Below are 14,071 nucleotides of genomic sequence, written 5' to 3' on the forward strand. Positions count from 1 at the left end.
TTAAAATCTAGGGACACCTGGGTGGCTCAGTCAGTTAAGCGTCTGACTTCAGCTCAGGTCATAATCTCACAGTTTGTGGGTTCGAGCCCCGCGTCGGGCTCTGTGCTGACTGCCAGCTCAGAGCCTGGAGCCTGTTTCAGATTCTGTGTCTCCCTCTCTCTCTGACCCTCCCCTGCTCATGCTGTCTCTCTCTCTCTCTTTCCCTCTCTCTCAGAAATAAATTTTAATAGACATTAAAAATTTTTTTAAATAAAATAAAATATATTTTCTACTATCACTATGATCTATCCTGTTATAATCATAAAACCAGTAAAGATTAGGACATGCTTGTTATAAAAATTCAAGCAATGGAGACAGGGAAATAAAGTGTCCTGTAACTCCCCACCCTCAGCAACGGCCAGTGCTTGATGTCCCCGCTTTTAGGGTTTCTTCCTTGTTTGCACCACAGCACACGTGTAGAATGGAACACGGGGTCTGGGCCCGGCCAGCTGGGGTGCAGACCCAGCTCTCCCCTCAAGGGCTGTAGTGACTGAGAAAGCTTCCTCCCCTCCCTCAGCCTCGCTTCCCTGGTCTGTGAGACAGAGACAATGAAAGCATCTCCCTGCTGTGAGGACTGAAGGGCAGTGGGATTAAGCCCAGAACCTGGCACACGGTGGGAGCCCCAGAGAGAAGAGCCTGGACGGTGGTGCTGCTGGTGCGGGTGCAGGGGCTGGTGTGGGTGCGGGTGCGGGTGCGGATGCTGGTGTTGGTGTGGGTGCTGGTCCTGGTGCAGGTGCTGGTACGGGTGCTGGTGCGGGTGCTGGTCCTGGTGCACTTATGGCATTATGGTCACCTGAGCTCTTTCTTAATGGCTGCGTGGCATTTCGGGATTTCTTTCTTTAAATGCATTAAAGTGTGAGCAACAGAAATCGTTTTGTCTCGCCCTCATCTCCCTGAAGGGGGGACACAGTGCTCACTGGTGTAGGGACTCAGCTGAGCGGGAAGGCCTCCCTAGAACAGTGGGCCATGGAAATGACTCCTGACATTCCTGTTTCAGAGCAAATGCAACATAGTAAGGGCTTCTTGTCAAAGTGCAAGTCGCCAAGTTCCCGTGGGGTCTTTATCAGAGCAGAAACTGTGCCCATGACCACCGGCTCAGGCCTCTCCTCCTTGCACGGGGAAGGCTGTGCTGCTTGGCTCCGGGCCCTCTGTTCCAGCTGGGACCACAGTTTAGCCCCAAGATTAGCACAAACGGCTTTGAGAGGATTTGTTTGTTTATCTTTCTGGGTTTTGTTCTAGATACAAAAGCAACACAAGCTACATGCTTGCAGCTAAGAAAAATTAGAATAAATTAGAATACTACAGAACTGTATGGGGGAGCCCCCTCCCCCACCCCATACATAACCACAACTGTCTTCTGAGGATGGTACAGGCCACTAAGTGGGAAGTGTTTTCATTTACAGACCCGGGAGATGGGCTTATGCTGCAGGCTTGGAAACCAGCTAGGAAGAGCCCAGCTGCCGTGGCTAGCAGAGGGAGAGCGCGGTTCCTGGGGGCGCACCAGGAAAGAGGGGGCACAGGGCACGGGGTTTAGCGTGGAGTAAAGGCCAGCGAGGAAACCCCTGTTGGGGTGACTGTCAGGACTGGGAAGGTCTCAAAACAGTTTTAGGTAAATTGCTGTGAAATGCATTACGTGTGACTCTTTCTGACAATTCCCAAATTGTCAAGAAAGCTGTCTTGTGTGAATGGGCTTTGTGTTTTTGTGGAAACCGAGGAATGAGCTGAGTGTCAGGTCTGGAATGAGGTGGGCTAGACAGAGTCTGCACACCCCACCCCAGGTAGCCACGAAACTCTGACTGGCATAGACCAGAGCCAGGTTCCTGTTGGTACCAGAGGCCTCTGTGGACATGGGGTTATGCGTATAGATTAGGAAGCAAAAGTTCTCCCAAATCCCAGCCCTCAGAAATCAATGTCATTAAACATTTGGAGCATGTTCTTTCAGAGTTTTGCTAGGCGTGAGCGAATATATAAATTATTAATGAAATGAGCTTATGCTTTACATACTGTTTTTCCCTTTTCCATTTAAATAACAAAACCTGAACATTCTTTCTGAATCAACAAACATACGTCACTTTTTAAGGACTTCTAAATTAGGTCTGTCTTATTTTATTTACCCCATCTCTTATGAACGGACATTAGGGTTGTTTTGTTTCACTACTAGGAAAATATGTAGCAACTGTCCCTTACATATGCACATCACTGTACACTTGTGTGAGTTTTTCTGGAGGATATGCTCCTAAAAGTAGATTAGGTGGGTCCAAAGACATGTACCTGTAAAAAGTTAAATGGTTGTTGGGGCGCCTAGATGGCTCAGTCAATTAAGTGTCCAACTCTTGGTTTGGCTCAGGTCATGATCTCACGGTTTGTGAGTTCAAGCCCTACATTGGGCTCTGTGCTTGTCGACAGCATGGAGCCTGCTTGGGACTCTCTCTTCCCTTCACTCTCTGCTTCTCCCCATTCGTGCTATCTGTGTCTCAAAATAAATAAATAAAAACTTTTAAAAAAAGAAATAAAAATCAAAAGTTAAGCAATTATTTATTTTCTCTCCAGACATTCCTAAACAATGATAAAGTGTTGCTGCTGAATGTACCGAATACTTCATGAGTACTATTAACTACTTTGAGATCAAATAATCATGGCTGGGATTCTATTTTCCTTGCTGTCTTTGCAGCACATATGACCAAAGAGCATCATTTATTCATTCATTCACTCACCTGACCAATATTTGCTACAAACAGATGCCTCTGCTAGGGTTGGCCTTACATTTATCGAACTAAGCGGTTACACTACTGTTAATTCACTACAAAAACCTACCAGGGTTAAACACCACTCTGCAAGCTAAATAGAAACGGAGCCGCAAGTAACCAGGGAACACATGTGACACGTGGGCCCTGTCCCAACACGATTCTCCAAAGTCCTGGAGGAAAAGAAAACTTATAAAGATAGAAGATGAAACTTTGTCTTCTGTGAACTCAGCTATAGAAAATGGTGACACCTAAGTTTTGGTTCCTTCTATAACATTATGAACAGTTTAAATCTTTCATTTAAAAAATGAAGTTTTGTGGGGCTCCTGGGTGGCTCAGTCAGTTGGGTGTCTGACTTTGGCTCAGGTCATGATCTCACGCCTTGTGAGTTTGAGCCCTGAGTGGGGCTCCGTGCTGACAGCTTGGAGGCCAGAGCTTGCTTTGGATTCTGTGTCTCCCCCTCTTTCTCTCTGCCCCTCCCCCACTTGTGCTCTGTCTCTCTCTCTCTCTCTCTCAAAAATAAACAAACATTACATTTAAAAGAAAAGAAAACAAAAAACAAACAAAACCCCCTGAAGATTTAAAAGAGCAGCTAGGTACGGTGATCTGCAAAGGATGGGAGTGGTTAGGGATTCTTTGGGGAGGGTCATATCCTTGTTTAGTTTGGCTCCAATTTACCACACTGACTAGATTCAAATCCCCAAGCCAGTTAAAATGACGTAAGAAAAATATAAATAACGTATAGCCTTGGCAGGGGGGTTTGAACCTCTGTGACTGAGTCTTTTATGTAAGAAGTTTAGCCGGGTGCACTTTCTCATGCAGCTTTTGGGGGGTGGGGCGGGGACAGCTGCATCTTAATAGGAAATGTTTCATGAACCACGACAAAGCCTGGATTTAAAAGTTTCAAAGCCCTGAAAACATTTTTATTGAAAACGCTATAAATCTGATGTGAAAACAAGAGACCAAAAAAGCTCTCCCTGTGCAGCTTCAGATATAAACTGACTCATCAGCTAGCAAAGTTTGCACACTGATGTGGCCACATCTGGATCGGGGGCCTTCAGAAAACATCGCCAAAGAGTGAGTGTATTTTTTTTTTAGGTGGATTAAAAACCCTGGAGTCGAAGGGATTAATAAAGGCATTCGAGCAGGGCACTGAAAGTCTCCTTTATAACGGCGGGGAGAGATGTATATGACAGACAGTGAAAACCTTACAATCACCATTTTTATTTCTCTTTATGTTTGTAACTAATGCTCACTGTCACTTTATGACATTTGTTGGGAGACAAACTTTTTTTTCTGGGTACCTTTTACTCATCAGTAAGACCCGGGGAGGTTGTCAGGCGCTATTGCACTTTGCCAGGGACTGGATAGTACATGCCTTAGCTGATTACTATCCTTGCTTTGGCAGGAGGCAGGGAAAGGCTGGTCACCCTCTGTGTGTAGCAGCTCATGTGCCAGGTGAGTGATGGTCACTAAGGCTAAATGCCCAGAATTCCCTCACTAACCAGGCAGGACTGCAGAGGACATGGACACACTTCTATGAGCTCAGGGTGGAAAGTCAAGAATCCTGAAAGGGGTGCCTGGCTGGCTCAGTCGGTAGAGCCTGCAACTCTTGATCTCAGGGTCGTGAGTTCAGGCCCCACACTGGGTGAAGAGCTTAAAAAAAAGAAAGAAAGGAAGGAAGGAAGGAAGGAAGGAAGGAAGGAAGGAAGGAAGGAAGGAAGGAAGGAAGGAAAGAAAAAGCCCTTCAAAAAAAAAAGTCCTGAATGAGAAGCCTACATCAGTTTGATGACTTTCAGTGATTTAAGTGCCCTTCAGATGAGTTAAGAAAACAATGAACTGATTTTGGAAAGGAAATTGTGAGCAAAGAATCACAAGGCCATCCGGAGGAGCGTTCGTCTAAAGGCCTTTTACAATCACACATCCAGACCTGAGGACCTGATGATGAAGACAGTAACACTGGGCAGTATTCTCCGAAAATTTAACATGTGCCATGTCCTGTGCTACATAGATGCTCATTAAATCTTTAGTCATTCCAGGAGGTGGGCACTTCTACTATCTCCGTTTTACAGACAAGGAGCCAGAGACTCGGAGAGATGCAGGAACTCGACCAACTCTTTGCCCCAGAACCCCCTGACCTGGGCGCCTGGCTCCCAACAGCTACTGGGTGCTGTGTCCCGACTAGAACGGCTTGGGTCTGAGACCTACAGAGAGGCACTGAGGGGCACTTGCCCACAGGACATGAGTGACCGTGAGCTGGAGACACCTACCAGGTCGGGGAGGGTCCTCTCCCCAGCTGAATGGCTGAGTAAGGAACACTCAGCCCCGTGAAGTAGGAGTGCCTGGGACCTGCTTCAGAATAGGCCACAGGTGGAGAGGAAGTTGGTGGGTCTGGATAGATATGACAATTGACAAGTGTTGAAGTTGACTGATGGGTACACAACAGGGTATTACACTCTTTTCTCTGCTTTTGGCCATGTCTGGAATTTTCCAAAATAAAGAGTTAAAAATAAGTAAAAGAGGGGCAATCCCATCGATCTCTTTAAAACAGCACACCATTTTGGGGGACCTGGGTGGCTCAGTTGAGCAACTGACTTCAGCTCGGGTCATGATCTCACAGTTCGTGAGTTAGAGCCCTGTGTCAGGTTCTGTCTGACAGCTCAGACCCTGGAACTTGCTTTGGATTCTGTGTCACCCTCTCTCTCTGCCCCTCCCCCACCTGTGCTCCCTCCCTCTCTCTTTCTCTCTTTCAAGAATAAATAAACATTAAACAAACAAACAAACAAAAAGAACACACCATTTTGACAGGAAATACTGAAGTAAGAAGAAAGGCTGAGTAAGTACCTACTCTGTGTGATACTGGACGGGGGGTGGGGGGATGTGCTCCTTGGATTCCTGTCCTCAGGTCCTCGCAATGACATTGTGAGGTCAGAGCTGCTTCCAGCCTCATCTGACAGATGGGGACACAGGAACTCAGACTATAGTAGAAATGACTTGCCAAGGGAGCCAGTAGGTCAGCCAGGTTCTACATCCCTGCACTTCCTACAACATCTGCTTTTCCCTCCTCCTCAGTCTGGAAGTACTAGGCGTTATGCCAGCCAATCCCCCAAGAAGATGGGTATTAGCTTAAGATAAATGTTTGGCTAAAAAAAAGAGAAGACAAACCATAGATACAGTAAAGAAGATGAAATTCCAAGGGAGTAGAGCCTGAGTGAGAAGTTGAAGGCAATATTTCCAGACTGAGCCAAGAGAGGTTCTACAATCAGGTTGTTTGGGGGTGACATCCTGCATGTATACACCTCCCTTCAAGACTCCCAATGTCTGGTAAACTTTTTATTATTTTTTAAAGTTTATTTATTTATTTTGAGAGAGTGAGTACGTGCACGAGTGGGAGTGGGGCAGAGAGGAGGAGAGAGAGAATCCAAAGCAGGCTCCATGCTGTCAGCACAGAGCCTGATATAGGGCTCGAACTCACGAACTGTAAGATCTCGACCTGAGCCGAGATCAAGAGTTGGACACTTAACTGACTGAGCCACCCAGGTGTCCCTTCAGTAAACTTCTAAAGCCTTGGAATAATGGATTCATTTTTTTTCTATGCAGAATTCCATTTGGAGACCATTCCACCCCAGAGTCCTCATGGTCAAGGTGGCTGACCCTGCCTCTGATTCCATGTGCAGGGAGCATCCAGGCCTGGCCAACCTGAGTAGCACCTGCCCAAGGACAGTGGCAGGTGGCCAGGGCTCTGGGGTTGTGCCCACTGAACATGGGCTGAGGGACCCACGGAGAAGAAAGGCACCACGGAGGTGAGGTTCCGGGAGAAGGACGCCCTCTGGAGGCGGCATGAGCACCTGGATTAGGTTACACTGGGCATTTCTGCTGCCTCTAGACTTGGAGTTCCGTGAACCAAAAACTAGTTCACCTCAGGTTTCTGTAACCTGTAACCAAAGGAGAGTCCTGACCGATAATCCTGTTTCACTGTGCTGAACTGTCCTTCCTCCAGCATAGGTGGCCTAGGTAAACGTGTCAGGGGCCAATGTGCTAAGACAGGGGTTTGGAACCTGGTGGGGGCGGGGGGGGATGCAGATTGCCAGGTCGGGTGCCTGGAGATTCTGCTTGGCTAAACCCAAGATGGGCCCAGGAATCTGCCTCTTCAGTAAGTGCTCCAGGTAACTGTGATGCAGCCTGCCCCCTTGGGAGCCAAAGTCCCAGGAGGAGCACATGCTTCAGAGACGGCCCTGAGGAGCACTTTCACGTGGGCTGCATCAACTCTCTCTGTACTTGCTTCCATTTCCAGGCATGTACTTTTACAGAATGTACATGGGTCAAACAACCTTTGGGGGAGCTCAGCAGAATACCTGCTGAGCTCAAGGCGCCTCCCCCCATCCCGGGCTCTGCATGAGTCTGTGGGCTCTCAGAGCTCAGCTTTCCAGGCACTATCTGGAAATTAAAAGTCATCTTCCGGTCGTATCCCGAGCACACAAAAACAGGTGGTGCTATGTGGGCCTCCAAAGGCAGGAGAAATAACGGGGACCACGGCTTACACCCCTAGAATGCACCGAGCCACCAGTGTGGGCACCGCGTCTTAGCCGTGTTGCAGGCCTTCTGTATGCCTGATGGTGGACTGTGAAATGCTACATTTTTGGAAAGCTGTTTGGCAGCAGAGCCTTCAAGTTCCTACTCTGACCCAGTAATTCTATTTCTAGGACGCTGAGACTGGAAAATAATCAGAGGAGTATGCAAAAACTATACACAGAGATGCTCATCACAACCATGTCTCTGACAGCCAAACACTTCAAGACAACCTACGTGTCTGTCAGCTGGGGGCTGGTTCAATGAAGTACACAGCCTGTAAAAATCACGCCGTCTATATCAAACTAAAAAACTCCCGCACAGGGCAGGGATGCCTGGGTGGCTCAGTCGACTGAGCATCCAACTTTTGGTTTGGGCTCAGATCATGATCTTACAGTTTGTGGGATCACACCCTACACCAGGCAGCACAGAGCCTGCTTGGGATTCTCTCTCTCCCTCTCTCTCTCTGCCCCTCCCCTGCTCCTGGGTGTGTGCACACTGCTCTCTCGCTCTTGCCCTCTAAATAAGTGTAAAAAAAAAAAAAAAAAGCTTCTGGGGTGCGTGGGTGGGTCAGTCAGTTGAGTGTACGACTTCAGCTCAGATCATGATCTCATAGTTTGTGGGGTTTGAGCCTGCATTGGGCTCTGTGCTGACAGCTCCAAGTCTGGAGCCTGCTTCGGATTCTGTGTCTCCCTCTCTCTCTGCCCCTCCCCCACTTACACTCTGTCTCTCAAAAAATAAACAAACATTTTTAAAAACCGAACACAGGTCAGCCCGGGTCTGGTGGGCACTGAGGACCTCTGCAGGATGTCATTGCCCATACAAGTAGGGCCTTGAAAACCTACAGTATGCCAAGACAGACTTCTGGGACAGGAGCCCAGTAAGGAGAAGCAGTGAACACTGTAATTAGCACATAGTAAGTGTTCAGCAAATGCCCCCTGGGGGAGGAGGCAGGCAGGAATAGCAGCAGTGGTCATCTTTACCCTCAAAACACTGATGGTATTCCCATTTAACAGATGGAGAAACTGAGACTCAGAAGTTAAGGGACTACTAGCCCCAGGTCATAGAGCAAGCAGGCAGGAATGGTGGTATTTGAATCTGGGTCTTTCTGCTCCTATTTGAGCATGGCAGCTGGACCCCAGGTGGGTATGAGCTTGAGCATAAAAAGTAATGGGGAGTTTAAAAACGGGTGTAGGGGCACCTGGGTGGCTCAGTCAGTTGAATGTCCCACTCTTGATTTTGGCTCAGGTCATGATCCCAGGGTTCTGGGACCAAGCCCTGAGTCAGGCTCAGTGGTGAACATGGAGCCTGGCTTAAGATTCTCTCTCTCCCTCTGTACCACTTCCCCACTTGCTCTATAAGTATACTTCCCCTTTGTGCCCTAACGACCCCCTTTTCTTTGTTGCAAGTATTAGAAAGCCAGCTGAAGCACAAAGGGAGATCAGTGAGAAGGTCATGGGCATCTCAGGTAACCACGATGCAGGAGGCACAGGGACTGTGTGAACACGATGCCCTCACCATATGCTCTCTGCCCGGCTCTGCTACTGGCTTCATTCTCAGCACAATGGATTTAGTCACCCAGAGGGAACATGGCCACTAACAGTCCTCAGAATTCACAATCTGGAGCTCTCAACACACAGGGAGTGGGTCTCTTTCCCCAGCTCTGCTTGGACAAGCCAGTCCTGTCCCTTTCACTCTCTGGGGTCAGTCTACGTAAACAAACAAACAAAGAAACAAAACCACAAAAACCAAACAGGTGCCAAACAAGGGGAGGAAAACTACATAAACTTGTTAGGAAAATTCCCTCCAAAACAAAGCTGAAAATGGAAAAAAAAAAAAAAAAGTAGGGCACCTGGGTGGCTCCGTTGGTTAAGCGTCTAACTTTGGTTCAGGTCATGATCTCACAGTGAGTTTGAGCCCCATGTCAGGTTCTGTGCTGACAGCTCAGAGCCTGGAGCCTGCTTCAGATCTGTCTCCCTCTCTCTCTGCCCCTCCCCCACTCATGTTCCCTCTCTCTCCCTCTCTCTCAAAAATAAATAAATGTTAAAATTTTTTAAAAAGCTTTTGCACAAATCAGAGAACTCTAGATGCTGGCAAGGATGTGGAGAAACGGGCACCCTCCTACACAGTGGTGGGAATGTAAACTGGTGCAGCCCCTCTGGAAAACATTGTGGAGGTTCCTCAGGAAACTAACAATAGAACTCCCCTATGACCCAGCAATAGCACTGCTAGGAATTTACCCAAGGGATACAGGAGTGCTGAGGCATAGGAGCACATGTACCCCAATGTTCATAGCAGCACTCTCCACAATAGTTAAAACATGGAAAGAGCCTAAGTGTCCATCAATGGACGAATGGATCAAGAAGATGTGGTTTATCTATACCATGGAATACTACATGGCAATGAGAAACCATGAAATCTGGCCATGTGTAGCAACGTGGATGGACCTTGAGGGTGTTATGCTGAGCGAAATAAGTCAGGCAGAGAAGGACAAATATCATATGTTTGCACGTATAGGAGGATTAGGAGGAACTTGACGGAGGAACAAGGCGGAGAAGAAGGGGGGAAATGGTGGGGGAAAGGGAGAGAGGCAAACCATGAGAGACTCTTGAATGCTGACAAAAACTGAGGACTGATGGATGTGGGGGGGAGGGGGGGATGGGCATGGAGGAGAGCACTCGTGGGGATGAGCACTGGGTGTTATGTGGAAACTAACCTGACAATAAACTATTTGTAAAAAGATAAAAATAAAAATAAAAAATAAATAAAATAAAAAGATTTGTAGTAAGAAAAAAAGCTTTTGCACAACAAAAAGAAATTAGTAAAATGAAAATGAATAAGAGAAAATATTTGCAAACCACATATCTACTATGTGGGGCTACTATTGTATATAAGGAACCATATAACCCAAGAGCAAAAAAATAAATAACCCAATTTAAAAATGGGCTAAATATCTGAATAAGCATTTTGCCAAAAAAGATATTCAAACATGAAAAGGTGCTCAACGACACTTATCATTAGGAAAATACAGATCAAAGCCATAATGAGCTATCACTTCACATTTGCTAGAATGGCTATCATCAAAGACAAAAGGTAAGTGGTGCTGAGGCTGTGAAGAAAAGGGGTCCCTTCTGCACTGTTGGTGGGAATAAAAAAAGAAAGAAAATGTGATTTATGTCTATATCATGGAACACTATTCATCTATAAAAAAGAAGGAAATCTTGCCGTTTACGACAACATGGATGAAACTTGAGGGCATTCTGCTAAGTGAAATAAGTCAAAGAAAGACAAATACATGTATGTGGAATCTAGAAAGACCCCTAACTCGTAGAAACAGAAAACAGAGAGTGGCTGCCAGGGTACAAACTTCCAGTTGTAAGATGAAAAAGTCCTGGGGATGTAATATACAGCATGAGGACTATATTTAATGATACTGTATTGCATGTTTGAAAGTCACTAGAAAGTAGATTTTAAAAGTTCTCACTGCACCAAAAAATTATAACTGTGTGCGGTGATGGATCTGTTAACTAACCTTCTGTAGTGATCATTTTGCAACAATACATATATAAAATTACTAAACTGCATGCCTTAAACTATATAGTGTTGTATGTCAATTCTATCTTAGTAAAGCTGGGGGGAAAAAGTATATTGTCAAGGAAGTTTTACCGCCATGCTTACAAAACAACAGTTACTGAGAATGTTGATACAAATACGTACAAATATATACATATACACAGGTGTGCCTATATACACACATAGATCTGTAGATAGATAGATAGATAGATGTATATACACACATCCTCTACAAACTGTTTATATTGTCAGATACACATAATGCCATATAATGCCAAATCCTTTTTTAAAAATATAGATGTATCTATATCCATATATAAAATAGAAGGAAATTCACTAAAATGTTAACAGTGATTATCTCTGAATAATTTTTATTTTCTTCTTTATAGTTCTATTTTCTAAATAGTTACACAAGTTATAAAATTAAGGCATATCCTTTAAAAATCATGTGTTCAGAGAATTATTAATAAATAGAAAAGGCTTCTGATATAACATTGAGAGGAAATCTAGGATAAAAATGTATATTCAACCAATCAGGTTTTTAAATTTTATATACATATAAAATATATATACACATTTTATATAGCTATCCAGGAAAATACTAAAAACTGTTAAGTCTGTAGAGTGGGATTATAAGTAATTATTTTCTTCATTTCATTTGTGTACCTTTTCCAAGCTTTTTTTTTTTTTAAAGATTTTATAAAATGTTTATTTACTTGGGGGCGGGGCAGAGAGAGAGGATCGGAAGCTGGCTCTGTGCAGGGCTCAAACTCATACACCATGAGATCATGACCTGAGCCAGAGTCGGGGGCTTAACCGACCGAGCCACCCGGGCGCCCAAACTTTCTACAATGAGAATGTGTTAACATCTCAAATCTGAAAGAAAACCCAGTCAATTGCATTGTAAACCACGGTTTCTAAGAGGACCATTTTCCCTCGAATGCTTCTGGACCGTTGGAGCCCTTTGTAGCCAGGCGTGTTTTGTGAGGTGATGAGGAGTAACTGTCTTCTGAGCCCACAGCACGGGACGAATGCCCACCTCCCAGAGGTGCCCCATTCACACAGGCCAGGTTAACAGCAACTACGCTGCAGTAAAGATTATCCCAATAACGACCATTTACAGAGCTTTTCCTCTGCACCCGGCCCCACGCCAAGTGCTTTGTGGGCATTTCTCAGGCATCATCTCCTTGAACTTACCAGGGGCCAGTCTGTCTAATTCCAAAACTCAAGCTCTTACCAGCATCAAACTCTGGTAAGGAAGAAGTCTTTAAGGAATATCTTTGTGGTAAGTCTGCTTCTAAGGAGCGTGTCTGGGATGCCCAGAACCTTCTTTTTGATCCATTTTCGTAAGAATAACATTAAATTTTTACTTTGACCTATAATTATTGTTCCCAGAGGTCGTTTTCATGAATAACATGTCTTACTGCTGTTGTTGTTTTCGTTTTGCCTACCTTTTCCTCGGAGGGGTAGAAGCCAATTGCTCTCATGACAAAAGGAAGCTCCGACAGGCAAATGTGTTCCGACACCTTTCTGGTCTCCATTGTATCAATTCCTTGACTGCGGAGTTGAGAATAGTAAAAGTAGTCTTCCAGCTCCTGCGTGCAAATACAATGAAACACAACACACATTTTGACTCAAGTCTGCAGCATCCATTAGGACTTCAAGGACATTTTCTAGAAAGTACATTTTGAGCTCAGTGGGGGAAAAGGCTTTGAAAAAGGCAAGAAGGTTCACCCCGGGCACATTTGTTTTACAAACCTAACTAGATGTTACTAGGAAGGGTTTACTCTGAGGACAATTACCCTGTAGAATTTTCCTTCCCTGCCACCAGCCACCAGACCGTAGAACGGGGTCAAGTCTTCGCCCCCAAGAGACACCGCAGCCTCCAGAGCACTAGAACAGTGACAGAAACATCGCCGTCAGGGAGCACTCGTGCAGGAGCACAGGCCAGCCCCAGCCTGGCCGGCACTGCGGACCTCTGCAGAGTGTCACAGCGCCCGTACAAGGAGGGTCTCCATAACTTGTTAGGAAAAGTCCCTCCAAAACGAAGCTGAAAACGAAAAATTCAGTTTCAGTGTAGAACCTGGTGGTACAGGGCACCCGCCTTAATCATAGTGCTATTCTCTCACTGATGACAGGACAGGTGATTGGCAGTTTGTCTGCAGCCTTGGGGGAGCACAGCACGCTCTCCTGAGGGAGGGAGGAGGGAGGGTCCCTGTGCGCTGAAACCACAATGCTCCCCAGTGGAGCTGCATCACTCGTGAAATCTGCATATGAACAGAGCCAAAAACCGGGATAAGTGCAGGTGCACTGCCAACACTAATTGCTTCCAGAAAAACTCGGGAGGCCACGAGGGACCCATGCCAGTTGGATAAAAATAACCCTCTGCTCTCTAACATGGGGTCAGGTTTTCTAAAAATAGGCACTGTAAATGGTAAGAAAACCTACTTTTTTGTATGAGGCTGACTTCCCCACACGAAATACATGTAATGGGAAATCATCGTAATAATCCACTAACTGGATTTCTGCTAATCAGGCCATTAGCCCCTTCATTGGGTTATTAAAACACACTTCGGTGCAGACCACAGTGGGGAAGGGGTTAAGTATCCAGAATGTGGAGTCAAAGGGACACCGTGTGAGTCCTGGCTCTGCCACCTGCCAGCAGTGCGATCACGGGCGAGCGACAACCTCCCTGGGCCCCGGTTTCCTCATCCGTTAAGTGGGAATAACCACAGGTCTGCTTCACAGGGCTGTTGAGAAACAAAGTGAAGGCACATAAAGGGTTTGACACGAAGCCCTTTGTTCTCCTCCGTGATGAGTGTTTGTTAGCTGTGGTGTTTAATCAGAAAGACCTGGATGTGAATTCCAGCCCCACCACTTGCTCCAGTGCTTGGGAGGGTCATTTAACGCCTGGAGCTATTTTCCAGATACCTGGGGATACCACAGAGGGGACACTGCCAGTCCTTGCCTCCCAGGACGGCTATGAGGATGAAATCAGACAATGGGTGGAAAGCAGTCAGCACAGGGCCCAGCCCAGCCAAGGCTCAGCACAAGGAGCGACTATTACTGTTAAGCTTGGCATCACTATATGCCTGCACAGCTCTCCTCTTCAAAGAGTCAGCCACAAAACCGTGCTGGCCGTCTTG

At 46.1% G+C, this 14,071-nt stretch overlaps 1 protein-coding gene and 1 long non-coding RNA gene across 2 annotated transcripts in view; one reads left to right on the forward strand and one right to left on the reverse strand.

Annotated features, from left to right (window-relative positions):
* CFAP251 (cilia and flagella associated protein 251) overlaps window positions 1–14,071 on the reverse strand; it is a 67,600-nt gene that overhangs the window by 9,100 nt on the left and 44,429 nt on the right. The window contains exons 19-20 of the mRNA XM_039220372.1: window positions 12,728–12,818; window positions 12,377–12,520 (exon numbers count right to left, since the gene is read on the reverse strand). Of these exons, the coding sequence (XP_039076303.1) occupies window positions 12,377–12,520; window positions 12,728–12,818 (235 nt within the window). The remainder of the gene's footprint in view (window positions 1–12,376; window positions 12,521–12,727; window positions 12,819–14,071) is intronic.
* LOC120222567 lies at window positions 5,778–7,605 on the forward strand. The gene is made up of 3 exons (XR_005526085.1): window positions 5,778–6,107; window positions 6,384–6,586; window positions 7,487–7,605. It is a non-coding gene; the product is annotated as an uncharacterized LOC120222567 (long non-coding RNA).

Source organism: Hyaena hyaena, unplaced genomic scaffold (assembly GCF_003009895.1).
Source record: "Hyaena hyaena isolate Hyena2069 unplaced genomic scaffold, ASM300989v1 scaffold_0, whole genome shotgun sequence".
Taxonomy (NCBI): domain Eukaryota; kingdom Metazoa; phylum Chordata; class Mammalia; order Carnivora; family Hyaenidae; genus Hyaena; species Hyaena hyaena.